This window comes from Danio rerio, chromosome 20 (assembly GCF_052040795.2).
Source record: "Danio rerio strain M-AB ecotype USA chromosome 20, GRCz13ab, whole genome shotgun sequence".
Taxonomy (NCBI): Eukaryota; Metazoa; Chordata; class Actinopteri; order Cypriniformes; family Danionidae; genus Danio; species Danio rerio.
In genome coordinates, this window is record NC_141040.1 from 42,872,657 (window position 1) to 42,900,000 (window position 27,344).

Below are 27,344 nucleotides of genomic sequence, written 5' to 3' on the forward strand. Positions count from 1 at the left end.
TTAGTGCAAGTTGGTGCTTTGTCTTATGTTGAATGCATTAAGTGACTGTATAATCATCAATAACGTTACTTGTTTTGGACAAAAGTTTGTAACATATAAAAACGTTAAAAACTAAATGTGATCAATGAAATGTTCTGCCTTTATGCTTTGTTTTCTTTATTTGCTCATTACTATACCCTTGCTCAGCGCTAAAATCCAGCATCTTCACATTGGCTGTCATTACTAGTGCTGTTGAATGATATTTTTCCTGCGAGCACTGTACAAATGTGGCGGCGGTATTGACGCATGCTCAGGGTTCGTGGTTCGTATGCGTTATCTAGCGTATATGCGTTTTTACTACGTGCCACCACTAGCGTGACGCAAGCGTACTTCCGGACATGCGTTTTCGCGCGTTAGCGCCAGTCACAAATATGGCGATGACAACGAGCCAAAACGATGTTCAGGTGCAGCAGAAAGAAGAAGGGGAAGAGGATGAACAGTCGATGTCCAGATCTGACAGGTGAGCAGATCAGATGCTTGTCGAAGTCAGCTTATGTTCCGTTGTGGTCAGTTCCTCATATGTTCATCCGGCTGGCAAATAAAGGACGGTCAGTGTGTTGATTAGTAGCAATAGTTCAGCAGTCAACAGACAGTGTTTGTAGTGTATTGTTAGCTTTTGTTAAAGATACAGTTAAGATACAGAGATTATAGAAAGAGCACAACCGGCGTGTTTGTGTGTCTGGAGCTGCTGGCGGGGCAGATCTGGAGCTTAAAACCGAAAACGAGTAATGAGGAGGGACAGCTGCTGCAAGTGTGTATTGAATGGTTTTTTTTTTTGCTTCTTTATTGAAACGGATATTTTGTAAATGACTTCAATAACAAACATACAAAATTCCAACTTACACAGAAAAGACAGTTATTATAGTAACAATGGTAAATGCAGATCAGGTTAAATAAATTTATAAACACTCATAAAACAGTTAAAAAAGGGGAATTTTTGAATTGACATACATTACACAAATGCAGCAAGAGTAAAGGACATGTGTATCCGTGATATTTCCAAAAATAATTATGATAATAATTAGGCATGGTTCGATAATGTAAAACCGCCAACGTTTTCTGTTATACTGTTCCTAAGGTAGCTATAAGACTTTTTTCTTTAAGTTTTTTAGGACAACAGTATCTTCAGCAGAAAAAATATCAAAACATGCCGTTTTAAATAAAAAAAATCTCTGAAATTAATGAAGACAGCATTAGTCAATGATTTGTTTGAATTATTTAGCCTGGCATGTTTACTGTTTCAAAATATTTTAAATCTTTAAAATAAAAATAAAATCTATTGTTTTCAAAGGTGAAAAAAAGCTTTTGTTTTTTTACACATTTAAAAAGAATATATTTTAGAGCAGTAATCACAATACTGTAAAGCTGGGATATTTTTATCCAAAGTTAACATACCGTCAGAATATTATACCAGCTCATGCCTTATAATAATTCAAGAATCTACCTTCTTATTTTTAACCAATCTAAGAGATTTAATTAAAACATACATTTAAATAAAAAATGAGATAAAGAAGGCTGCAAATTTTTGTTTGTGAATAAAATATTTCTCATACAAAATAAAGTTAATAATGTAGTTCTCTGGTATATCGGTTTTACCTTTATAGTAACAAATATTATCTTGTAGTTGAAAGGGGCTGGAAGAAGCAATGTAATGACAGATATTAAGATATAAGCTATTCCAAAAGCTTTTTGTTTTTACACTGAAAAAATGTGAACCAAGGTTTCGTCTTCAGTTTTACAAAATGAGCATGAACTATCAAACTCCTTATACTTTGCCAAAGTACTAGTCACTGGATGTATGTTATGAAGAATTAAACTGAACCTCTTTTGTTTTATTGGGAATGCAGTACTTGTGAGGTTAATAGCATTTTTTATATTTATTGAGCCTGACATGTTTTCTGTTCCAAATTATTATAAATGTTTCCTAAAGTAAAATATATTGTGCTCAAAAGGGTAAGAAAGTTGTTGTTTTTTATTTCATTATTTTAAAATAACGTTTTAGAGCAATACTGTGAAACCGTGGTATTTTTATCCGAGGTTATCATACAATCCAAAACTTATACCGGCCCATGCCTATTTGAAATAGTCCATAATGTATTATTTCCACTAATTATAATGAAGACATTTCCATAAAATGTAATAATAAATAGTTCCCAGCACTGCATGTAATTTAAATTAGCATCATATAGCCTAGTAAGTCACTCATTTGAGTGCCAGCATGTAGCACAATTCTGTATTTTTAGCTCAACAGTATTATGAATATTTCTTTGTGTGGGTCGCAATTTCCACTAATAAGTGAAAGACTACATCTTACCCCCTTCATGGCCATAGAATTAGCAGTTTAAGAAACTTTGTTAGCCGTACAGTATTTGTTTTTCAGTGCGATATTCAAAGCACCCATGAATATATGCTAAAACATGACATTTCTGGCATGGTTATGGTAAAACTGCTTTTTAAACCATGTTTACGTTATATATTTAATTATTCTAATTTAAATATATTAAATGAATTAATCTCAATTGCCTGCTCAATCATGGCCTCTGCTTGACTTTGCACATCCTGCATCATGACTGTTGCGGATACACGGATTACAATGTTGTTGCTGAAACAATGGCTTAATCTTTGTTTCAGATATTATGAGATAAAACCAATTATTCCTCATGTGAATCACTCAAGTTGTGGGCACAGGTTGTGGAGCAGGTTGAGGCATTTGCATACTTGGATTGATAAGCATCTATCTTATGTGTAGCAGGCACAAAATAAGATAAGGTCAGAGGAGAATAGAAATAGAAAGAAAGGCAACAGTAACTCGAATAACCACTTGTTACAACCGAGGTATGCTTAAGAGCATCTCTGAATGCACAACACAACCAACCTTGAGGCAGATGAGCTACAGCAGCAGAAAACTACTGTGGGTGCCACTCCTGTCAGCTAAGAACAGGAAACTGTGTCTACAATTCGCACGGGCTCACCAAAACTGGACAATAGAAGATTGGAGAAATGTTGCCTGGATTGATCAGTGTCGATTTCTGCTTCGACATTCAGATGGTAGTGACCAGAGGCAAGGCTTACCTACTTTTGAGGTGGGCCTTTGGAACTTTTAATAAAAACTGATCTGCGTAAAGCAAGTGTCTGGATAGAGTGTAAATGACAATCAGTTGGGATAAATATTGAGGGCCCAGACAATGTAGGGCTTTAAACACAAAGAGAAGGATTTTAAATGTGATTCTTTGTGTCACTGGTAACTGTAGGTGAGCAATCTGAGACTTAGGCAGTCCAAAATAGAGAGAAGTGCTTGATTTGATATTAGTGGTGCTTTGGTCCTTGAATCTGCTGTTTATGAAAGAGAGATGAACTCTAATGCCTTTTTTTAATCAAAATAAGAAATTATTTAATGAATACAATAAAGATCATATGAAGAGTTCAGATGCAAAAACCTCTAAATGTCATCTGAAATTTTCTTCTTAAATGATAATTTTATCAGGCTCATGTGAGTATGTTTAGTCATTTTACTTTCATGCCAAAGAATAACTTCTTTTCATGGTCTTCAAAGTAAAATAACATAAAGGGGTCAGAGAATAATGCTCCTTTTTGAGACGGCACTTAGGTTTGGCATCTAAACTCTTGTTTGTTAAACCAAACTACAGCACAGTGAGATGAATTTAGTAATTTTGTATTTATTGTATTGCATTATACACCCATTGCAGTCTGACATATTCTTTACACTCCTTCCAAAACGTTCAAAGAATCAGCGAAAAATGCGTACACCACCTGTCACACCAATGACTGCAGGGTTTCCTTTAATCCTAGTGTCTGAGTCAAAGCAAACATCCTCCTGAGCCTTTCAGCACAACCATTGTGTAATGAACTGTACTTCACACTGAAAGTCCATTAACATCAGTCAGTGTCCAGCCTCTGTTCATGTGATGAGAGCCTTACTCAAATGAGTCTCCAGGTTTGCCTGAGCTGATGTGTGGTTTCCTGGACTGGACATGAAGAAAGTCAAGTCCCTCTACCACACCAACAGAATTGATCATGTGAGCAGCTCTTTCTGAGGGTGTTGTAAAGACCCGATTCCCTCAAGCTCTCCATGACACAGTGCTTATAGCTTATGCTCAGGTCAGACGGAGATGTGCATGATTTTTAAAGGCATATCTGATGGCAGTGTGCTTGGACACTTTTTTTTTTCTTCTGTATCTGGATTAATAATTGATTCACTGGGTTTACATGGACATCAGTGATATTTTTTTTTGTTTACCTTAATCTGAATCTCAATAATACGATTAAAGTGTTTATACGAGTTACTTTTAGAATGTTCCATTCATGTTATAGTACATATTAGGGCTGCAGGATATTGGAAAAATCTAATGTATTGCGGTATTTTGTTTTGCTGCAATTTTTTTTCTTCAGTTTTTTTTTTTTCTCTTATTTTTATTTTATTTATTTTATTTTTTAAATATAATTTCAACAAATAATTTAAATTGCTCTATTTGGAAAGATTTTATTTATTTAGATGGACTGGCATGATCAAGTCTTTTTCTGTGCAGTGCATCTGCATAAAAAATAATACATTACAAGCAAATATAAATACAACAGAGCAAAAAATAAAAGTAAAATATTAGGTGCGTTCGACAAAGCACAGCTGCAGTTGGGAATCCACGAGATTAACCGAGCACAGGCGGGGCGGAGTTGAAAACGGAGCTGTCAAGTGGGACACTTCGGGGCTCAAACTTGCTGCAGTCATAATGACTGATCACATGGCATGATCATTTATTTATTGCAATAACAAAAGATTTACAATAGAAATAAAACTGAATACAGTCTTTATAGTTCATTTTTAAACAATAATGGGATTATGAATGAAATTATGAATTATGATTATGAATTAAAACAAACGCATGAGAAATAAGGGGAAAATGAGAGGGTAATAAAAGGGAAATAAATATCCACAAATAAACACAAATTCTGGGAGTTGAAACATCAGTCTTTAGGCTACTAGATCGTGAATAATATGTCTAAACTGTTCCAGTTCTTGATTAATATGCTAAAAAGGGGCGAAAAGTGCAATGTGACTGTGCCTTAAATCAGTAGGCGGGGCTAAACAGATAATGATTTAGAAGCAGGTGTTGATCATCATCTGTGGAGGCGGGGTTTAGCCAAATTATTGCTTTAATAAAGATACACAACCTATTGTTTTTGGCAGATTAGCTTTAATTAAAGCTAAATTTCGGTTTCAGATGAATTCGATTTGAGGTTTGAAACTTACAGGGCGTTTATAATACATCTTTTATAATAGACCTTTTATACGTCTAATAATCAAGAAAATTTTTATGTTTCAGTTCATAACCCCTTTAAGTGAATCCATATGACAGAAAAATGATGTGTTAACTTATTGTACGAATGTCTGTTTTTTTATGTGTATATAATTTTAAAAAATTTGTCTTTATTTTGTGGCAGTGGTGAGGATTCCCTTGATGGCCTTTTGAGAAACCGATGTCCCCTCACCCCTTCAATTTCCCCTCGAAAACGGACCACCAGCCAAAGCAAAACGGAGCCTCCACTTCTGAGGACTAATAAGAGGACCATCTACACTGCAGGACGTCCGCCCTGGTACAATGTTACTGGAACAACCTTTAAAGAAGCCTTTGTCATAGGTGTGATGGTTAATTCAATTTCAAATTATTTTAACAGCAAGTTTGAGTCACCTGAATTGTTTTAGTCTAGCTTTTATCATTTAAATATGAGATGTAAAGGGATGGTTCACCCAAAAATGAAAATGAGCTAATTTATACTTTCGCATGTGCTTTCAAACATTTATGCGTTTCTTTCTCCTGTTAAAACTTCCATTCCAAACTATTATCTGTCACAAACAACTATTCATTAAAAGGTATTATTTGAATTACAGTAAAGAAGGTATTTTGAGAAATGCTGCCTGCTTGGACCTATAGAATTTCATAGTAAGTTTTTTTCTTTTTGTTTTTGTGTACTATGGAAGTCAATAGGTCCTAGCAATCAGCGGTTTTTTTAAAATATCTTTTTTACTGTTCAACAGAAGAAAGAAAATAAAATAAAGAAGTAAAGAGTTAGTAAGGTTGCGTTGTTCATTGTACACTGCATGGTTCAAGTGACCCAATTTCAAATTTGTTGAAATTGGGACACATATATTCCGATTTACTCAAATCAGATTCAGGCCGTCTTCATATGTGGAAATTTATCCGATATCTAAAAACCACAGTGAATGATGTCCAACTCTGACTCGTTCATTTCAGAACAGATGTCAACAGATCCTTAAATCTAATAAACTAGGACAAAAAAAAAACTTTTATATTGTCATGTAGCACAAGTATTTAAGTATGTTAATGAGAGAGAGAGAGCGCAAAGTCGACCACGTAATCCAGGGCTATTCAATTAGCGGCCCGCGGACCGAACCTGGCCTCCGAGGCAATTTGTTCGTCCCTCCAAACAGTGTGACCAAGACATCAAAAATAAATTTAGTTCACTCAAAAAGTGGCCGCTATAGTTATGAAGTGACGTGCGTCTGTTCAATACAGCACAAGCTGCAGTTGAAGGCTGCACAGAGTGTGAGTCGCCATAAGTGAGTGGTGCGGCAGCCGAAAACATTTAGATATGTTTGTAGAAAAGGCTTTTTGTACAATGCATTGATATCGTCAATAGGGATGCAACGATTAGCCGATTTCACTATTAACTGCGCTTTAATTTATTACAGTTAATTAATCGTAAAGGCTTCTCTAAGCCACATTTCTGTTGCAACGTGGGTGTCTTAAGGAGCAAAAATACAGCATATGGGCTCTTGCAGTTATGTAGATGTGTCATCAACTGTATAGGATGTCATATTTCTCCGGCCCTTCGTTTGGGATGCTTTTCATAAACCGGCCCACATGACAAACTAATAGAATAGCCCTGATGTAAACAATATAGGCTAAACTAAAACTGTTGCTTACATCACGTGCATAAATCACAACATGCAAATGACATTGGGAGGCCTACTGGTTTAAAAAAGGCCTAGATTAAAAGAAGAAATGTTCTGTTCAAACTATGGTAAAACAACTTTTCAAAAAGAATAATGAAACTAATTAAACCCTGCAAACAGATTAAATACAGGAATGGAGAAAAGCAAAAAAAAAAATTAGATGCAGCCAATTCCAAAATTGGAATTGACCATCAAGATTTGCAGTGTAAATGCAGCCTAAAGGATTGCAGAAATTTCATTTTTGAGTGAACTATTCCTTTAAATACACTTAATCTAACAGGCTTGCAAAAATTATAATCATTAAGCAAAAATGTTTGTTCTGCATGCTCCTTTAATATCACATCTTAAAATTTCTCGAAAAACATTCCGAACAAAATCTTTATTCAAATTCTAATGTGATAGTAAGGTTTGTGCATGCAGAACAAACAGTTTTGCAAATTTTATTTTACTTAAAAAAATAAAATAAAAAATAAAAATTTTTCATGGTTAAATGGACCCTTGTGATTCATTTTATTTTTTGTAAGTCATGTTGTAATGTTAAATAACAAATTACTGAAAAATTGACAAAAAAAAAAAAACTAATAATATAACGAGACCATAATTTACAATGATAGTCTATATACGTCAGTCTGTAAAAGCAAAATTAAACTATTTTGTGAAACTTTCACTGAAGACATTCGGAGTGTGAATCTGGCCTGTGAGCATGATCTCTCAGGACTGAGCTCTGAGGTCATTAGTATGCAATCCATTACTCACAAAGAGCCTGTCGTATGGGTTACAATTTCACACTCGGATGTGCTTCAGTCAATTATTCCTGAAAAAAAAAGAAAGTCTGGTGTGGCTGTCGTTTCTGCTCGCTCGGTCAGAGAGAAACTAATAAATTCACCCAAGTGAAATGATCTTCCCTTAACAAAGGTCAGGCGAGGGAGAGGATGGAGAAGACTGAAGCACTTTTAAGTAACTTTAGTTGATAAAACAACAAGATACTTTTTGTTATTCCCACTGGTGGTGTACTGTATCTCATTTCATGAAGTTTTTTTATTGCTTTATGGCCTTTTGTTATGTGAATGCTTAAAACTTTAGCATCTGAAAATGCTGTTGTCAGCAGAATGTCTTGCATGACTGAATTTTGTGTATTGTGAAAGCCACAAGTTGTGCAATTCCTGTTTTATTTTTAGGACTTCTTTATTAATTCTAAGGTTAAATAGATCCTGGTAATTAATGTTAAATTTATAAACATAATTTGAGGTTTAAACTTTATATTAGCCCGATGACTTTATAATTTTGTATATTTTGGGAGATTTTGCAGCTTTTGAATTAAAATAATACCTTTTTATTAATAGTTGGTTGTGAACGATAAAAGTTTGGATCATATAATGTATTAATATAAATATAATAGTATGTTTTGCTATTGAACTCTAAAATAATAAAATAATAATAATAAAATAAAGGCCAACATAATAAACACCTTGTACATTTTTGAATCTTGATTGATATTTATTAATTCACAAAATATGTAATAATAATAATAATAATAATAATAACTTATTTGCTAATTTCTGCATTAAATATTTCATTTTTTAAATAACAAAATCTTTGGATGTTTCTAAAAACGCATCCATGGAGTTTGAAGTTATATATCATAGATCAGACTGACAAATCCGATCTAATACTTATGTAGTGTTGTGCAAGCTACTTGGAATATTTAGTGAGCTAAGCTTTTAGTAACTCTACTTAAAATGTAGCTTAACCACACTTAAAGCTGCCCTCTGGAAAATGTAGCAAGCTAAGCTAAAAGCTACATGGCACAAGTAGCTTAGCTACATCTACGAATTTTTTATTTTATTTTTTTAATCAAAGCAATTTCAGTCCAAGTCAGTTCTGTCTGCTGTGACAAACAGAAACAAACTTTACTAGACAGCAAAAACAAAAGCAGAAATGTTGTGTTGCACATTTAAAATACTACAGTAATGTATAGTAAAGGTGACGAAGTGGCGCAGTAGGTAGTGCTGTCGCCTCACAGCAAGAAGGTCTCTGGTTCGAGCCTCAGCTGGGTCAGTTGGCATTTTTGTGTGGAGTTTGCATTATCTCCCTGTGTTAGCGTGGGTTTCCTCTGGGTGCTCTGGTTTTCCCCCACAGTCCAAAGACATGCAGTACAGGTGAATTGGGTAGGCTAAATTGTCCGTAGTGTATGGTTGAAGCTGGAAGGGCATACGCTGCGTAAAACATATGATAGATAAGTTGGCGGTTCATTCCACTGTGGCGACCCCTGATTATTAAAGGGACTAAGCCAAAAAGAAAGTGAATGTATGAATGAATGTATAGTAAAAGGATGGATATATATATATATATATATATATATATATATATATATATATATATATATATATATATATATATATATATATATATATATATAGGAGGTTACAACAATTTGGTGTGAGTCGAGACATTCTGTTGCCAATTAAGGAAAAGCAAAAGCTGTCGACTAGTAAAAATTACCAGTGCAATTGCAGGTAAAGCACAAAGACAACTAAATGAAATGTATTTAATGAGAATTAAACATAAAGCTCATGACATTATTGATCTCATCCCATAAATATAACATTTCAGCTCTTGTCATCAAAAAGACATTTGCAACCTCAAGTAAAAAAATGTGTATGAAATGTCCTTTATGCCGACCGCCATTACAATTTTAAAAACTGGGTTTTAAGTAATATTAGGGTTAATTGAGTTTTCAATGTGATATTTGTGATAACATTAAATATGTTTGTGTTGCCTGTTTTCTGTGATGTGGTTGTGTGGTAAAGCCAAATATAAATTTCCACTTGTTGAACAAATTCTGCTCATTTATTATATTAATTATATTATGATCACATATCATACGACAACAAATTAGACTCTAAAACCTTGTTTTCTAGTTTTTAAAATGTTCTCTATGTACATTGAATTATGAAATGATCAAAAAGCGAAGTTCAATATTGTTGTGTGATGATCTTCTGGATGTGTTCTGCAGGCCTGTGTGGAGGAAGTGCCTCTGGGAAAACCACCGTGGCCAATAAGATCATTGAGGCTCTTGATGTTCCCTGGGTTGTTCTGCTTTCTATGGACTCTTTCTATAAGGTATTTGTGATAACTTAAGTTGAAATGAGACCACATGCTTTAGAATTCCTGAGAAATTTCACTCCAGATCCCCTGGCCTGTTTCATCAGTGCTGCTAATGCTCCTAGATGCATTCGCAAGCCACTGTGCCATTAAAGTGCTCCAAATGTAAATTCCTCATGTGCTAAAGCCACTGAAGCATCAGCGTCATTTGCTGTTGCCCCTGCTGGATGTGCTGAAACTCTATATGGTCTACTCATAAATCTTTGTTTGATTTTAATGGCATATCTTTCAGCCTATTAGTGATCTAATTAAGCGGTTCAGTCAATCAGTTTGTCTCTCCCAGTGGTCAGACGTCTACATGGTTTTCTGTTAGTTAGTTTGTTTTTGTTTATCATCAATGCTATTTTTGAAAAATGCTATCTTTTATTAAAATAGATAGGTAGTTCACCCCAAAATGAAAATGTCTTAATTTACTTGCTTCAGGACATCCAAGATTTAAAATAGTTTTGCTCCTTTTTTTTTTCTTTTTTTTTTTCAGCTGAGCATTTTAGCTGAAACTGTTGTACTTGGTGATTTAGTAAAATGTATGTCAGTGGCTCAAGCGAACACGTCGAGTATACACCAGGCTTCAGTGTGTGCGGTGACTAATGTCATTGTGGAGTTTGTCGAGGTTCGCTTTGGGTTCCCGCGACATGATTTTGGCTGGTGGAGCTTTTTTTTTTTTTTTGAGACTCGAGACAACAGTTTGCACTGCGCCGCGTTTGATTTGAGTTGAATATAAAACACTTTGAAAAATTTTGCCTGAAACAGCTACGCCTCTACAGATATAACCATGTGTGATCATAGGGATAATCAGATGGCCAATAATTCTTGGCTAGAAATTACAACCGCAGTGGGAAAGGAGGGCAATTTTTGTTAAAATGTTTAGAAAAACTTGAGGGATAAATTTGTTAAAACCAAAAAGAGAGGCCTTGGCAAAAGTGGAGATTCGTGTGGTTTTAATGCACAATCAAAGTTTTTATTTATTTATTTTTTTGCCATTTATAGTCCTGATGTAACTATACTTTACAATTATGAATTTAATAGTTACAAAACTATAATTAAAGAACAAATTTTTCCTTTGATAACTGGAAGCAATATTTGAACCTATTGGTTTACAATATACTGATGCCCTGTTTTTAGGCTTTATTGTTGATAATGGTCCGGAATGTTGGACCATTATTGCCTTTTTAGCAAAAGTAGAGGACAGAAACTAGCCAGACAGTAATTGTGTCAACTGTAACTGTAACTGTCAATTGTGGAGTGGGCTAAATCTAAAACAAAAATGTCTGTATTTTTTAGTAAGTGTACTTTTTTGTTATTATTTCTGTCATAATAAAAATATAAACTTTTATAGATAAAACTGAGATATGAACAAAAGCTAGTGATGCATTAAAGTTTGATTTTAAAAAAAGTCTTGGAATTGTTAAAAAAATCTTTATAATCATTAAAATAAATTATAAAATAACTGGATTTCTGTGTGGAGTTTGCATGGGTTCTTCCGGCTGCTCCGGTTTCCCCCACAAGTCCAAAGACATGGGTTACAGGTGAATTGGGTAAGCTAAATTGTCCGTAGTTTATGAGTGTGAATGAGTGTATGGATGTTTTCCAGAGATTGGTCTAGGCTGGTTATTCGCTGCATAAAACATATGCTAGATAAGTTGGCCATTCAATCTGCTGTGGCGACCCCAGATTAATAAAGGGACTAAAGGCTCATTAACACTTCTGCGACAAGCGCATGTGTATGCTACGGTGCAGCCTACGCGTGGATGCATATCCGTGGCCATCAGCGACGTTGATGCGCACCTTTCAAAAAATGTAACTACACCTCACAACGATGCATAGCGCAAGCTCTGTGATTAGTCGGCTTGGTAGCTCTGACGAGTGTGGGTGGAGGTGGGAGCCGCGTGAACCTGATGCAGCGAGTGTTAACGTGTGGAGTCCCGTGAAGGAGCTCTGGATGGAGACAGTTTTGTGTTTACCTTATGATTAAAGTTGTTGCATGTCTGCTGATTCCAGCCTCAAAATGAGCGAGTTTGAGCCACTTGTACATTAAGGAAGCGATCAGAAAAAAACAAAACACCAGTGAAGAAACTCAACACAAAAGAACAAACACTTACTGCCAGCTAGCGTTTTGCAAGTGTTATTGCAGAGCAACAGAAACGGCACGCAGAAGTATAAATGCACAGCTACGCGCATTGCATGCGCCGTGTGTCACTCCGATCAATTGACACACAAGTATAAACTAGGCTTAAGCTGAAAAGAAAATGAATAAAATGATCAAATAATACAATCCACCGTGGTGCTGTGTGTTGCTTGTTATAGACTGGCTGGACTTTGTAGCATCCAGCTGGGTGTTTTTTGGGAGGCATATTTAATAACTGTTCATTTTACATTCTTTCTTGGCCCATTATGTACCTGCCATGTGTAGAGAAATAATGCTGATATGAGATATGAAACAGTTGGTAGATTGGCAAATATATTGAGTGGATATGTTTGTAAATCTGACTTTGAAAGAGTCAGCGCTTCACCAGCTAAATCCTCACCACACATCACGCGGCACTCGTGTTTTATCACAAAGGGGCAAACAACACTGACAGCCTACAATCCTTGCACAACATTTTTATCTGTTTATCTTTCTCTTTTGATAGTACCCAATATTAATCTAAGATTTTGGAAACCAGATCTAAATTTAGCAGGAACGGTCGGGTCGGGCAGCAGGTGAACAAAAGCTCAATATACAGCAGGAGCGGGATATGACCTGGCGGGATCGGGTGCCCACCTTCAACTAGTAATCTTCTGTGATGGGGTATTTATCCATTTAACTTTCTTTTCTTGCAGGTTTTAAGCAAAGATGCTCAAGAGCTGGCTGCCAAAAATGAGTACAACTTCGATCATCCTGATGCCTTTGATTTTGAGCTGCTGGTGACTGTGTTGAGAAAACTGAAAAAGGGCAAAAGCATTAAAGTGCCTGTTTACGACTTCACTACGCATAGCCGTCGCAAAGAGTGGGTAAGTAATCTATGACCTCTTCCACATCGTCAATCCACAAGAGTTTAATATTATTTGTCCACATGACACTGGCATTCGCGTTAGAGATGCGCGGATGGGCTATTATTTCATCCGCAACCGCATGACAAAATTCATCATCCGTCCGCCATCCATCCGCAGTAACATTTTTGACCAATTTTTAAAACCGCACCCGCCCGCCATCTGCTGATTGGGCTCTTTATTTGAATGGCTTATTCCTTTTTATTATTAAATGAATGTTTCTTTATTGATCATTATAGAATAGAGAATGACTTTAATGTAGACATGCAGTTAATCCAAACGTGCAAGTCATTAATTGACGACGCTTTGAAGTGACGCTAAAGATACGAGGACGTGTCTTTTCACTTGATTCGATTCCTCGGTCCTTGAGTCTTTTCCTTGCGTCCTTCCCTCGTATCCCGTTGGGGTGGAAACACGAGGAAAGAAAGCAAGGAAAGGAAACGAGGATGCACAAATAAGAAATGAGAAGCACCCGAGCTCTCAGAATATCAGCAGTGAACTCCGTCTCCAATCGTCGCACATGGACAAAAGTAAATAAATAGCCTAAATTAAACGCATTGTACTATACAACTTTTTTTATTGTAGCCTAGAAGAAAACGCATTGACACATCATTTCAACATGCTGCTATTTAGTCTACTACTAAATGCCTATTTCACTTTATTTTTTAGTAAATAGATAGAATAATAAGTCATTTACATTATAGCCTAATAATGTTTACATTTGTAGTTGTCCATAGCAACCCCAAAAACGTACCTGATTGCCTTCCACATCTAATTAATGGGCACAGTTTTTCGACTATTTTATTTATTTATTTTTTAATTTTTGCTGTGGATGTTATTGAGCTTGTAGAAATCAGAAACAACACCAGTTCTGCGACAAGATGAACCTTTATTTATATCTCTATCAGACAATACCTATTTTATATGCCAAAAGAAACAACAGGCAGTAAAAAAATATTAACATAAATATCTTAATGTAGGCATAGGCTAAAACGTCATATCGTGCCTAAGCCTTGTAGGCTCAGTCACCCCCACAATTAGAAATTAAATTAGAAAAATAGATATGCCATCCCTCTTTGAGCGAACAAAGTCTGACCAGGCTAAGTGCATGTATGACAAGTGCCCCAATAACCCATGGATTTAGGATTATCCCCATTCCCCTCAAACTTGAAGCATAACGGAAAACTACGCCAGTTGCGACAAAGAAATTCTGGCAAAATAACCTTAGCCTCGGAACGTAAAAGCGAGGCCAACATGTCTAAAATAGAATAGGCTAAACCAATATGAACGTAAAATTATCAGCTGACCGAACTCAAAAGTTTATATTGAACATATGTGTAGCCTAAATAACATAGGCTAATTGGTTTAATATGCCTGACCTTAGGTCTAGTTTGATTTTTTTTTCTTGGCACAATGCAGGAATAAAATAGCATCTACAGTGTCAGGATTCAGACGGGAGCGCCTGCATAGCCACTGCGCCCTGCTGCACTGAAGGAGCGCTCGCTCGCAGCACTTGTTCCTGAAATGCATAGAATTCTCTTGGAAAGGTGCTGTAGTCTTGGGAATGACTGGCCTTATTTCTCCCAAAAGGAAGTAGATTTTCCTCTGCTGATCCGTCTATACGGAAGTTTGTAGAGGAATACTTCTGTACTTCATCTAGAATTAGTGTATCCGATTCCTCCTCCCATTCTGTGAAGTCAGTCCTAGGCTTTTTCGTTGGTGCGCCAGCTATGCCTATAAAAACAGTACAACCGCCCGCCACCCGCCCGAATTTAATTAAAATATTATTTTTTCGTAACGTCATCCGCCCGATCCACGGTTTATCCGCGGAGTCCGCGGCTATAACCGCCAACCGCGCATCTCTAATTCGCGTAGCCAGTGATACCAGCCATGTGACCAGAAGAGGGAAGAACCCTGCATGTTATGACAATATACAGACAATTTACTGGCCAGTTTTTTTTTTTATTTTTTTTTATGCTCATGTTGAACCCAAATTCAAAATATTTGACCAGCCTGGGTTGCCAGGAGTGTGCAAAACAGTTGTTTTGCAGTTCTAATTCAACCCTTGTTATGATGGAGCGTGAAGGTGAATTTACATCACAAGTCACGAAACAACTTTTCACCTCGACGAGAAATCTTGTCACTATTTAATCTCACGAGATTTCATCATGCGAGATCTTGTCGCATCCCTAAAGGGTACCATCAATTTTGTCCATGTGTGTACATCGTATTAATAAAATAATATTGTTTCATATTATGCTCTATCGTTTATTTTGTGGTATTGCAAATATTTTTCATCATAATCATTTGGATGAGTGCAATACATCAACACACCATCATTTAAAGTGCAATGTTACACTGAAGGCAGAAACAAGAATAGCAGTATGGAGAGAAAGTTGCCCGTTTTTATATGCAATTCAGCAATATTTTGTGCTGGTTTTTTAAAGTTTTTATATTTCATTAATAATTTTATATTTCTACATTCATTTGAAGTTCTAAATAAATAAAGATGAGTGAGTAACTGTGAGTGAGTAATACTTTAATACTTTTAGAGGATAGCATTATTACTGCATAAAAAACATTAGAACTCTTTTTCCTGTTATATTTAGATTCATATATGATGTTAATTTGAATAGTTTATCTTTATATTGAACTTGTATACTTCTATTTTAACACGCAACCAAAACAAACAAGGCTTTAAAAAAACTTAGTTACAGACTACAGATTTCACTTATATCACTGATATTTTTAACTGATCTGTTTATTCGTTAGGCTGTGTAACATTATTTTGACGGTAAGACATTTTAATAGAATGTGTTTGTTTAACTGATGGCTTGTTTCCACTGAGTGGTATGGTACGGGCCACCTTTATCAGGCTTGCGTTTTCACTGCCAAAAGAGTACCGAAGGGCGTGGTGTATGAAAGAAAGTTTCAGTCTACATAATTCTCACTCGAGGAAATGTCAAAGTAAAGCCGAATGGGTCGTTCACATATCAAATGAGAAGCACTTCTCATAAAACAGAGACTTTACAAGCATAAATACTTGTGTATAAATGTTCATTACCAACCTTTCTACGAACATGATTTGATTATAAATGCAGATCAACGATAGGGTGAAATAGCCTTTTGTAATGTCTGCAATTTTTATATAAAATAAATAAATAAATGTAACATATTTAAACACAAACAGACCCTTACAGTCTCAGATATGCTACAAATGACAGAAAAACAACACACAGCATACATTTAGTCCTAGTTATTTGGGTTCAAAAGCAACTAGCAATATGTAGCCCACAGTCAGTGCAAACCTCTCATCTGTGTCTTTAATCTTCACCAGCACATATAACCTCTTTTAGAGAATAACTCCGTCATTCCGAGTTCATAATAGTCCAAAAGGTGATGATAACAGTTAAACATGGCAGTTTGTTTATGTTTTAGGTTGCTGAAAGGATCATTTGCTCCTTTGTTTTTTCTGGCTTCTCCTTTTCTTTTCACGCTTCACTCTCGCGTTTGTTAGTTTCTGAAAGGATCAGATGCCAAGCGATTCAATAGTCACAAGCGTGTTCTTATCATCAGCTTGTTGTCTTTACTTCAAATATAGACAAAAAAGCGTACCGTACCCCTCAGTGGAAACGGGCCATAATAGAGAATGCTTTTATTTGGGAAATGTTTAAGAAGGTGTCTTTCTAGAGGAATTTTAGAGTATTTATCATTAATCAAACTCAGTGGGCTCAGTGGTTAGCACTGTCATCTCACAGCAAGAAAGTCGCTGGTTCCAGTCCCAGCTTAACCAGTTGGCACTTCTGTGGAGTTTGCATGCTCTCCCTGTGTTTGTGGGTTTCCAAAGCAGTCCAAAGACGTGGTATAGGTCAATTGTATAAACTAAATTGTCTGTAGTGTATGTGTGTGAATGAGAGTGTGTATAGGTGTTTCCCAGTAATGGGTTGCAGCTGGAAGGGCATCTGCTATGTAAACCATATGCTGGATAAGTTGGCAGTTCATTCTGCTATCGTGAACCCTGATGAATAAAGAGGCTAAGCTATAAGAAAATGAATAAATGAAACTAAAAGATTGTATGTGACTCTTTTTAGAGTTGTTATTTGTATATTCATTGTATACTAAATGTTTAAGAAACCAATATGTCTATATTTAGTATAGAGTTTACCATTAATCTAGCAAATGCTGCTGATATGGCAATTAACAAACAAACAAACAAACAAATAAATAAATATTCATTAGGCAGCTTCAGAATATAAAAATTAAGCAGTTGAAGTTAAACCAAAAATTTGCAACTATCTCAGATGCGTGTGTCTGAATATTTTGGGACTCGCGGTTGCAAGGCTTATATCATGTTCCTTAAACTAAAGGTGCCTGCATAAGTGTTAAATTTTCAGTTTTGAAATTGGTTGTAATGTTAATTAGCAAGAAATGGAGATCTCCAGGCCACATGTGCTGATCAATACAAACTGAGCGACCGTTGACAGGAACCCTCATGGTGTGGTGCATCTGTTTTAATGGGATCATGACACCATCAGATTTCCCCTCAATCTGAAGCGGGGGAGCACAGAGGAAATGCATCACTGCACACTTATACACTGCCTCAGTTTATTAACATCATAGTCTCAGTGGGAAATGGTTGTAGTACTGGACAAGCGGTTTAAAGCTTATTGGGGTTGGGGGGTTACTTTAGTTTGCTTGTTTTTAGGCAGTTTGTTCAGGTAGGGTTTACAGTCTGTCTTCTAATTATAATTGATTCTAGGGGTGTGCAATATTAAATGTGCTATTATTGTGTCATTTCATTTTGGGAAAAAAAAACTAATGCAACTTGAGATTCACTGCATTTATGAATTGGATTAGAAGCTGATTGTATGATTTATGACATTATACAAGGTAATTATAATCTAATTATAATCATTGTGAGTGCAAATGAGATAATGAATTTATACAACTGTTGCTTTAAACAAACGAGATCAAATTTAGTGTCGCATTTATTACACACAATACAATGTTGTTTTATTCATTTATAGTGGAATTGGCTTTAAAGCCAAAGAAGATTAATTTCTATGTTAAATTATATATGAATTGTGAATTGTCTCAGAAATTGCAGCCACCGGGTTGTGGTTATAGTGTCATTTATTTATTTTTTACAGGTCTAAACCTCTAAACATCTGGTCTAAACATTCTGAGCAAAATATTGTGTAATTGTTGTAAAATAAATGTATGGATGCATGTATGTTTTTGTTTTTTTAATTCATTTGCTTGTTTTTTTTATTCGTTTGCTTTTTTTTTTTTTTTTTTTTTTGTTTGTTTATTTTTTATTAGTTTGGTTTTTATTCTTTTGTTTGGTTTTTATTTGTTTTTTTAGTTTGTTTGGTTTTTATTCATTTGTCTAGGTTTTTGTTCTTTTTTTATTCATTTGTTTTTTTTTATTCATTCGTTTGGTTTTTATTCATTTGTTTGGGTTTTTTGTTCTTTTTTTTTATTCATTCATTTGTTTGTTTTTATTCATTTGTTTGTTTTTTAATTCATTTATTCATTTTTATTCCTTTGTGTTTTTTGTATTTGTTTATTTTTTTATTGTTTTTTATTTGTTTGTTTATTTTTTATTAGTTTGGTTTTTATTCTTTTGTTTGATTTTTATTTGTTTTTTTAATTTGTTTGATTTTTATTCATTTGTTTGTTTTTTAATTCATTTATTCATTTTTTTCTTTTTTTATTCCTTTGTGTTTTTTGTATTTGTTTATTTTTTTTTTTTGTTTTTTATTTGTTTGTTTGTTTTTTATGTATTTTTTTTATTCATTTTTATTTATTTGGGGGGGGGGGTGGAGGCAATTAATTAGGATGTTCTGGATTAATAGCATAATTTATTGAACATCAACTTAAGTTTCATTGTTATGTTTATGTTATTCCTTGTTTTTGTAATATTCTTTTAATCTTCCCCTGTACAGAAAACCGTCTATGGTGCCAATGTTGTGATCTTTGAGGGAATCTTGGCTTTTGCCAACAAGGAGCTTTTAAAGGTAAGCCTCATGTTACAGTAAACGTGCTACACACTGGATATAATATGAAGCTTTCCGATATAATCTTGAACTGTAGTTTGTGCTATCAAAAAAGGCTTTCAGAAAAAGATAGAAATGGGAAGAATAATGGAAAGCTTCAAAGCCTGAAATATAGAAGAGCGTCATGGGAGTCATAAAGCTGAAAGGGAGAAATGTAAGTGTAATAAAAGATAAGGTCAAGTGAAAAGAGAGATGGTTGTATAATGATAGGAAGAGGAGAGAGAGGAGTATTACAGTATGTTGTGTATTCCCACTGTATATAAGTGATAAAGATGTATACAGCTATGAAAAAAAAAGATATACTATATATAGATATATATGCTTAAACGCTATATGTTTTTTATTTTATTTAGGATAAATAAAAAACATATAAAAATAAACAAATAATAATGATAATAATAATAATAAAATATATATAATAAATAATAATAATAACTAATAAATAAATAATAATATATTATTAACAAAACATACGCGCACACACACACACACACACACACACACATATATATATATATATATATATATATATATATATATATATACACACATATATGTGTGTGTGTGTGTATGTGTTTTATGAATAATATAGGATTATTATTTATTATTATTATTTGTTTATTATTTATTTTTATTTATTTATTTATTTTAATTAATTATTTCTTATTATTTGTTTAATTATTTTTTTTATTTGTCCTAAAACCTTTTTCCTATTCTAGATTTAGTTTTGTCTAAACTATTGATGACTTTTCTTCCAAATTTAAAATAACAAACTACTGTGTAAATAAACTTTTTAAAACATGTATTACTTCAGGAGATTTGAGAAATTAATATTTAGATAAAAAAACTATTTTTTAGTTGCAACTTTTTCATTGCTGTACAAATATTTGGTTATTATAGTATTTTTGTCTTGAAAATAATGTATTGGTCTTAAAAGTAGGTCTTATTAACATCATCCAAATAGTTCGTTCTTTTTAATTTAGGGTGAAATGAGCCTGGCAATTTCACAGTCTAATGTATTTGAGAAATGGATGTCATTCCCACATCCTGATGAGATTGAGGAGAGAAGATTCCCTCTCTGCCAAACCATAGAATGTGACAAATGTGTGCCAAGGAATAATTTAAAGTTATTTATCAAATATCACAATGAAAATCATATCTAATGTTTTACTTTTATTAATTTTTGTACAATCTCTTAATGAATTCTAAATTATTATTGGATTATATTATTTCCCTTTCATTAATTTAATATTTTTATTTATCTTAATCTTGCCATGAAATGGCTAGCCATAAGTTGCTTATTGGACCATATATAATAATAAAAAAATAAAAAAACTTTACTAAACTGGTTGACAGTTAAATATAACAAATTCTAGATGCTATACTATCATTTAGGGCAGTGTTTCTCAACCATTTTCCTGGAGGACCACCTGCTCTGCATATTCTTCATGTCTCCTTAACCAAACACACCTGATTTAGTCCATCAGCTCAGTAATAGAGACTGAAAGCCCTGTAATGGGTGTGACCGATAAAGGAGACATCCAAAGCATGCAGTGTTGGTGGTCCTCCAGGAACGTGGTTGAGAAACACTGATTTTGGGGGAACAACTAGAAGTCTTATTTCTAAATCCTAGTACCATTGAGACTACACGTATTCTGTGTTGTCAGTTGTCCATTTTTCCTCTCCTTGTGTTCTTTTGGTCCCGCATGCTCTTGTTTTTTCTCCACTCAATGAAGATGACTGATTTGTCTCTGTCTCTAATGGTGAAGGTGAGGGCTGGCTACAGGAAGTGAATAGGTTGTGTTTATCTGCACCAGCGTTGACGTTTCCCATTGCCGGGTTTCGATTCACTCTAGCACGAGGTGTCCGGAAATCTATACAAATTATAATAGGAGTTATTGTCTATGCTTTGGCAAAGCAGTTCATCCTGATGTGATTTATGAGCAGCACATGTGGTGCAAAAGGAATGCAACTCAACAAAGGGGAGAAGCTTTTGCATTTTCCTTTCTCGGTTAATGATAGGTTCTGGATTTTAGTTTACTTTTTTTTCTTTGAATGCCTTGATCATTCTCCTTCATACCCTCATTCTTTTATTTGTGAGATATATTCATTCTGGAAACATAAGCTAGCACTAAGCTACACTTGACCTTTGTTCATTCATGATCAAGAATGAGGTTGTCTTGATTGTTTAAATCTAAAGGTGCAAGTTGTAGCAAAAAGTAGCCTGCTCTATAGGGCTGTATCCAGCTGGGCACTTCATGCATTGTTGTTGTTTTTTTCTCATTAGACGGTTATCTGGGAAGGTTTGCATCAGCTTTTTGTAAGTTATTGCTTAAACTGGAGCATAAACTCCACACTAGAGGCTTATTAACTAATCAAATCACTTTTATTGTCCCATTATCTGCAGCATGTGTGCTATGATGAGTAAAAAGCATAGGTGCTGGTTCCAGACAATGCAAAATACAACAACATACTTTCGAAAAACGAGACTATATATAATTGACCCTTCGCTAAGCCACGCCCAAAAACCGCCATCCACCAATCGTGGCTTAGCAACTGTAGCTATGCACAGGGGCTCTGTCAAGCTTTCGAGCGAGTGCCCATGGATTATGCAAATCTGATACCCGGTCTCCTTAAAGTTTGGACGAGATGGTGGAATTTTTTCAAAACCTTAAACCCAAGAGGAGAAATGCCAGTGTGGATCAAGGTGTGTGAGGGGCGCTAAAGAAGCAGAGCTAAGTTGGTTTTGTTTTGATATTCCTGACACTTTCAGTGATAGACCGGCAGCAATAACTCACACAAATCTTACCCTAAACGAATCTAAACTGTGTTTCCTACAAAAACACAAAGCTGGTTCTGTTTCACAGCTGTCTTATTCCTTTTTTTCGCTCGATATTATGAGTAATGCTCCATTTAAGCCTTCGCCATAACATTAGTAAAGTAGTCATACTAGCAGCGAATAGATCATAATGACATGAGTTATTGATCCAGAAAAAACTAATCTGCGAATCTGTTGCTAACTTTACTGAACTTCATATTTCCATCTGTTTCAAGCTAAGAATATTTGACATTACAAATCAACAGAACAAAACCGAGATATGATCACAAACTGAGCAGCTGCGATCACTATACTTTACCCGCAGCTGTTTTCAGTCATTTATAAAGAGCACTCAAACATACTGACAGTAATAGGTAACTTACTGTACGTTGTTATGGGTCAAAGATGCTAATATTCAGCACAAATCCACCAGTTTCACCCTTTCTGGCTGTTCTTTCTATGAATGAACTATGTAAAAGCACTGTTATGCGTGTTTCCTTGCCGGTTAGTAAGGCTATATTTCATTGCACAGCATTAACCTATAAGGCTTTTTGGCTAAAAATAGAGAAATCACGGTTTCATTTATTATTATTAGATTATTTTTAAATGTCACCTCTCCTGGTGAGCATGAGATAAGCTTTTGAATGGTTAGCGTATGAGGCGGCTAGGCTAAGCTAGCTTCAATTTTGATTGATTTATTCTCTAATCCAGTGGTTCTCAAACTTCTTTTCATCAAGTACCACTTCAGAAAAAATTGTCTCTCCAAGTACCACCAAAATGAGCAGTATTGAACTACAGTAGCACAGTAGCCCCAGTAAAGCAGCTACAACTCTGCACATTTAAAAAACATGGCAGATTACCTCAGAAATATAGGCTACATGTCATATATGGCATATTATATACATCATTTTTGATAAATTTTTAAATGTGTGTAGCATGTACATGACATATTTCATTCCTCCGCGTACCACTAGAAGGAAGCCTGCGTACCACTAGTGGTACACGAACCACAGTTTGAGAACCACTGCTCTAATCGGTTGCCTATTATGTGGTGAATATACTCCTGTAATGTATACTGCAGTCTTTTTTTGTCTGGCTTTCTCTGATATCTCACCTGTTCTCCAAAAATGACATTATATCCCTGGCAATTTCTGAAACAGCCGCACACACATTGAAAAAGCCGTGCCAGGCACGAAAGCTTGACAGGCGTAGCAACAGTAACTAAGGAGGGCGGGGCTTAGCGAAGGGTCCATTGGTGATGTTAACTACTAGCTAGTTTGTAACTAAATTTGTTCTTACTTCAGTTGCTCCACGTTCTTAGGGTAGAACATAGTTAATAGGTCATAAGTAGGGCCTGACAGAATCTGCAGAGATTTTTTGCTATTTCTGCGACCTTGTGCTAAGAATTTTGTTAAAAAAAAAAAATGGGAGTACATCTTAACTAAAACGTTAATATTTTAAAATTAAAAATAATATTTTTATTTATAGTTTATGATGCAAATACAACACCATCCACTTATTTGTCAAAGAAAGTCTTGTATATCTACTAGAAGACAAAAATATTACTTTACAAACTAAAAAAAAAAAAGAAAGGCTAATCCATCTTTTTGAAGGATGTAAACAATAGCAATGGTCCTGACGTATTCCCTGTTTTACATTTAAAAATATCTATAGCTGCCACATATTGATAAGTAATGTTATGATAGCTGTTATACCATCAAGTTATGATTGAGTCATCTCTTGTTACAGATATAAAATAGTTTGACAACAAGCAGGAAATGGTCATGTGCAGTGACATCGCCACATTATAATGGTCTATATGTAAAGTAATGTGCAGTTGCATTTAATGACGAAATACCCAATAGATGACTGAAAGACAACCCAATAAAAAGTCATTAAATTGTTCAACTGCTCTAAATTTTTGCATTTATATAATTTGCTCCACAAAAAAAAACACTACATATCATGTACACCAGGAGTCATGAACAACTTGGTCCTGGAGGGCCGGTGTCCTGCAGAGTTTAGCTTATCCTTGCAGGTGTGTTGATGCAAGTTGGTTTCTAGAAAGTCTAGTAAGAACCAGCTAGCCCGGTTGTGTCTGATTGAAGTTGGAACTAAACTTTCCAGGACACCGGCCCTCCAGGACCGAGTTTGGACATGCCTGATGTACACAAATGTCAGTTTTGTAAATAAAGGTCTTAAATCAGTCGGTTTTGTAGTCACGATTTAATCACTCAAATCTCTAAGCAAATCACAGGGTTCCCACAGTCATGGGCTTTTCTGGAAAATAAAGTTTTTAAAATGTCTATTTCAGGCATTGAAAGTCTGGCAATTGTCTGGGAATGTCAAGGATTTTGTTTTGTCATTTTAAATTTATTTAAATTTAATTAAAAAATATTTTTGTAATATTATTATTTTTTTTATGTAGATTTAATTTTTTATATACATGTTTTTCTTATTGCCATGGCTAGGCTATTTTTCAATGCCTTTTTATTCCTTGGCAACTCTGCAATCAAATGCAGTCACCAGGTTGTACCTGTTAAAATACACTGTCTGTTGCTGTATTTTTTTCAACCAGTTCCTGCAGATTTTGTGCCAAAAACGGCTGCCTGCCTGTTTCTCTATTCATTACAGGTCATGGTAATTCAGCTTATTAGTCAGCTTTTTAGCCAGTGAGAGTCTTCAAAGTTGTATAAAAATTGCTATTTGGCTTTAAGTGGGAACAGGGAAGCCTGAAATCACTGCTTTACAAGACTGAATGTGTTTTATTATCCTGATTTACCAGTTTTACGCTAGTTATGGGAAACATTCCACCCACCGCCGACCAACCCACTCACCAACTTTAAAACAGCAGAATATAAAAAAATAACACATTTCTGATTTTGAACAGTTCTACAATGTTATATTTATCACTACTGAATATAGTGACAGCTCCTCTTTCATTTGAGAGATATACAAGCAATGAGGAATGACTTTCTGTCCTTTAAAACTTGAAATACACTTGACCTTTCACCCCATTCATATACGTTTCTTGCACTCAAAGATTTACCTCGTCGTGTTAGCAGGGCTGCTGGATCTGCTGTTTAAGGGTGTTGGATTGTTTATCGTTACTCTCAAATGTAATGTCTTTTCTGTATCTTGTCGGCTCATTGAATGATATTCATTTATCGCTTCAGCATCGGCACAAGCGATCCGTCTTGGGTAGTTGGCATCACGCTGCACTACATTGCTTTGATTGATCCTGACTTCTCTCTTTGCTGAGCCATTTTTTTAACTTGCTATCAGCCTATGCTGTTGAAGGATCGGATGCTGGTTTTCAGTAACAGGAACCGTCAAGGAGAGACGGTTGTTGTTTCTGAACTGATTGGGTCTGCTTTGGTTGGTTTACATCACTTGGCTTAAGGGAAATCAGATTTTACCCGTATAGTCTAATAGGACAAAAAAAAAATCTGAAATAGATGAAAATTGGGTTAGATGTCATGGAAAAAACTCAACAGTTGACAATTTCAGTTTGTTTTCTCCAGAGAGAAACTAATTTTGAATCAAATGTGCAAGGCTGTTTTTGGTGTCTTCATCAAAGTACATTTACAAAGTAATTTCATATGCAACTGAATACAAAATTTTTAGACTTTGATTCTTTTAAAGTATTTCCCCATTTGAACAGAATTTAACACATTTTCAAACAAACTTTTTAACTAATTGCTAATAACATTTTTTGAAAATCTTTGCCGGAATGACAGTACATGATATTTTGCTAGTTATTTTGCCAGGCTGGCTTTTACTGCTTGTTTAAACTATTAATTTATTTGAAACAGCAATTTTCTTAATTTTTGGTGGGACAGGGTAATTGTTTTATCTTCAATTCACCTTAAATTTAATCCAGAAAGTATTCACAGCGCTTCCCTTTTCCAAATTTTTGCCCATTCGTCTTTACAGTACCTCCCATCAGGTTGGATGGGAAGCGACAGCGTACAGCCATTTTCAGATTGCTCCAGAGATGTTCAATAGGATTTAGATCTGGGATCTGGCTCGGCCACTCAAGAACATTCACGAGTTGTTGTGCAGCCACTCCATTTATATTTTTGCAGTGTACTTTGGGTCATTGTCCTGCTGGAAGATAAACTGTCGCCCCAGTCTGAGGTCAAGAGGACTCTAAAGCAGGTTCTAATTTAGGATTTCTCTGATCATTGCTGCATTAATCTTTCCCTCTATCCTGACTAGTCTTCCAGTTCCTGCTGCTAAAAAACATCCCCACAGCATGATGCTGCCACCACCATGCTTCACTGTAGGGATGGTGTTAGCCTGGTGATGAGCGGTGCCTGGTTTTTCTTACTTTTCTTTCTGTCTTTTTAAATCATGTCCAATCAACTGAATTTTCCACAGGTGAACTCCAGTTAAGCTACCAAAACATCATCTATGAATGATCAGTTGAAACAGAATGTACCTGAGCTCAATTTAGAGCTTCACGTTAAAGGCTGTGAATACTTGTGTACATGCGATTTTTCAGGTTTTTTATTTTTGATAAGTTATTGTATAACGATGTTTTGTTCATTAGACTATCGAAAAAATATATAGCCTAAAGGAGCTAATAATTTTGTCCTTGAAATGTTTTCAAAAAAATTAAAAACTGATTCTTGCCAAAATAAAACAAATAAGACTTTCTCCAGAAGAAAAAAAAATATTATCAAACATACTGTGAAAATTTTCTTGCTTTGTTAAACCTCATTTGGGAAATGTTTAAAAAAAGAAAAAAAATTCAAAGGGGGCTAATAATTCTGACATCAACTGTATATATATTTATATTTCAGTTTTCAGTGTTGCATGATCTTTTAGAGATCATTCTCATATGTTAGTTTAAAACTGCTGCATTTTTTTTTTTGTGGTAATGAGAAAGTTTTTAAAACACTGATGACTAATAAAAATCAAAATAACAGTATTTTATTCCATACATTTTTGATACCACTAATGCTTAAAAGAAAGCTCTACAACCCACGCTTGAACTACAACATAAAGAAAGTGCACTATCCTTTACACCCTTTCTTTTTCTTGAACATGTTGTGAGTTTCTGACACACTTGGTGTTGTATTTCTGTTTTCAGCTGCTAGACATGAAGGTGTTTGTTGACACAGACTCCGACATCCGGCTGGTCAGACGTCTGAAAAGGGACATTACTGAACGCGGACGTGACATTTCAGGTGTCATTAAACAGTACAACAAATTTGTCAAGCCGGCGTTCGAGCAG

The 27,344-nt window shown here is 35.0% G+C and overlaps 1 protein-coding gene across 3 annotated transcripts in view; it reads left to right on the top strand.

Annotated features, from left to right (window-relative positions):
• Nucleotides 1–394: 394 nt before the first annotated feature.
• Nucleotides 395–27,344, top strand: part of si:ch211-243j20.2 — a 52,714-nt gene continuing 25,764 nt past the window's right edge. For all 3 annotated transcript variants that reach the window (XR_015518718.1, XM_087298543.1, XM_087298542.1), the window contains exons 1-6: nucleotides 395–499; nucleotides 5,497–5,693; nucleotides 10,047–10,153; nucleotides 13,016–13,186; nucleotides 19,174–19,245; nucleotides 27,201–27,344. The exon at nucleotides 27,201–27,344 is cut by the window's right edge and continues 46 nt beyond it. Coding sequence is in view for 2 of the 3 variants with exons in the window: in XM_087298543.1 (XP_087154669.1) it covers nucleotides 411–499; nucleotides 5,497–5,693; nucleotides 10,047–10,153; nucleotides 13,016–13,186; nucleotides 19,174–19,245; nucleotides 27,201–27,344 (780 nt within the window). In the remaining variant the exon portion in view is untranslated. The remainder of the gene's footprint in view (nucleotides 500–5,496; nucleotides 5,694–10,046; nucleotides 10,154–13,015; nucleotides 13,187–19,173; nucleotides 19,246–27,200) is intronic.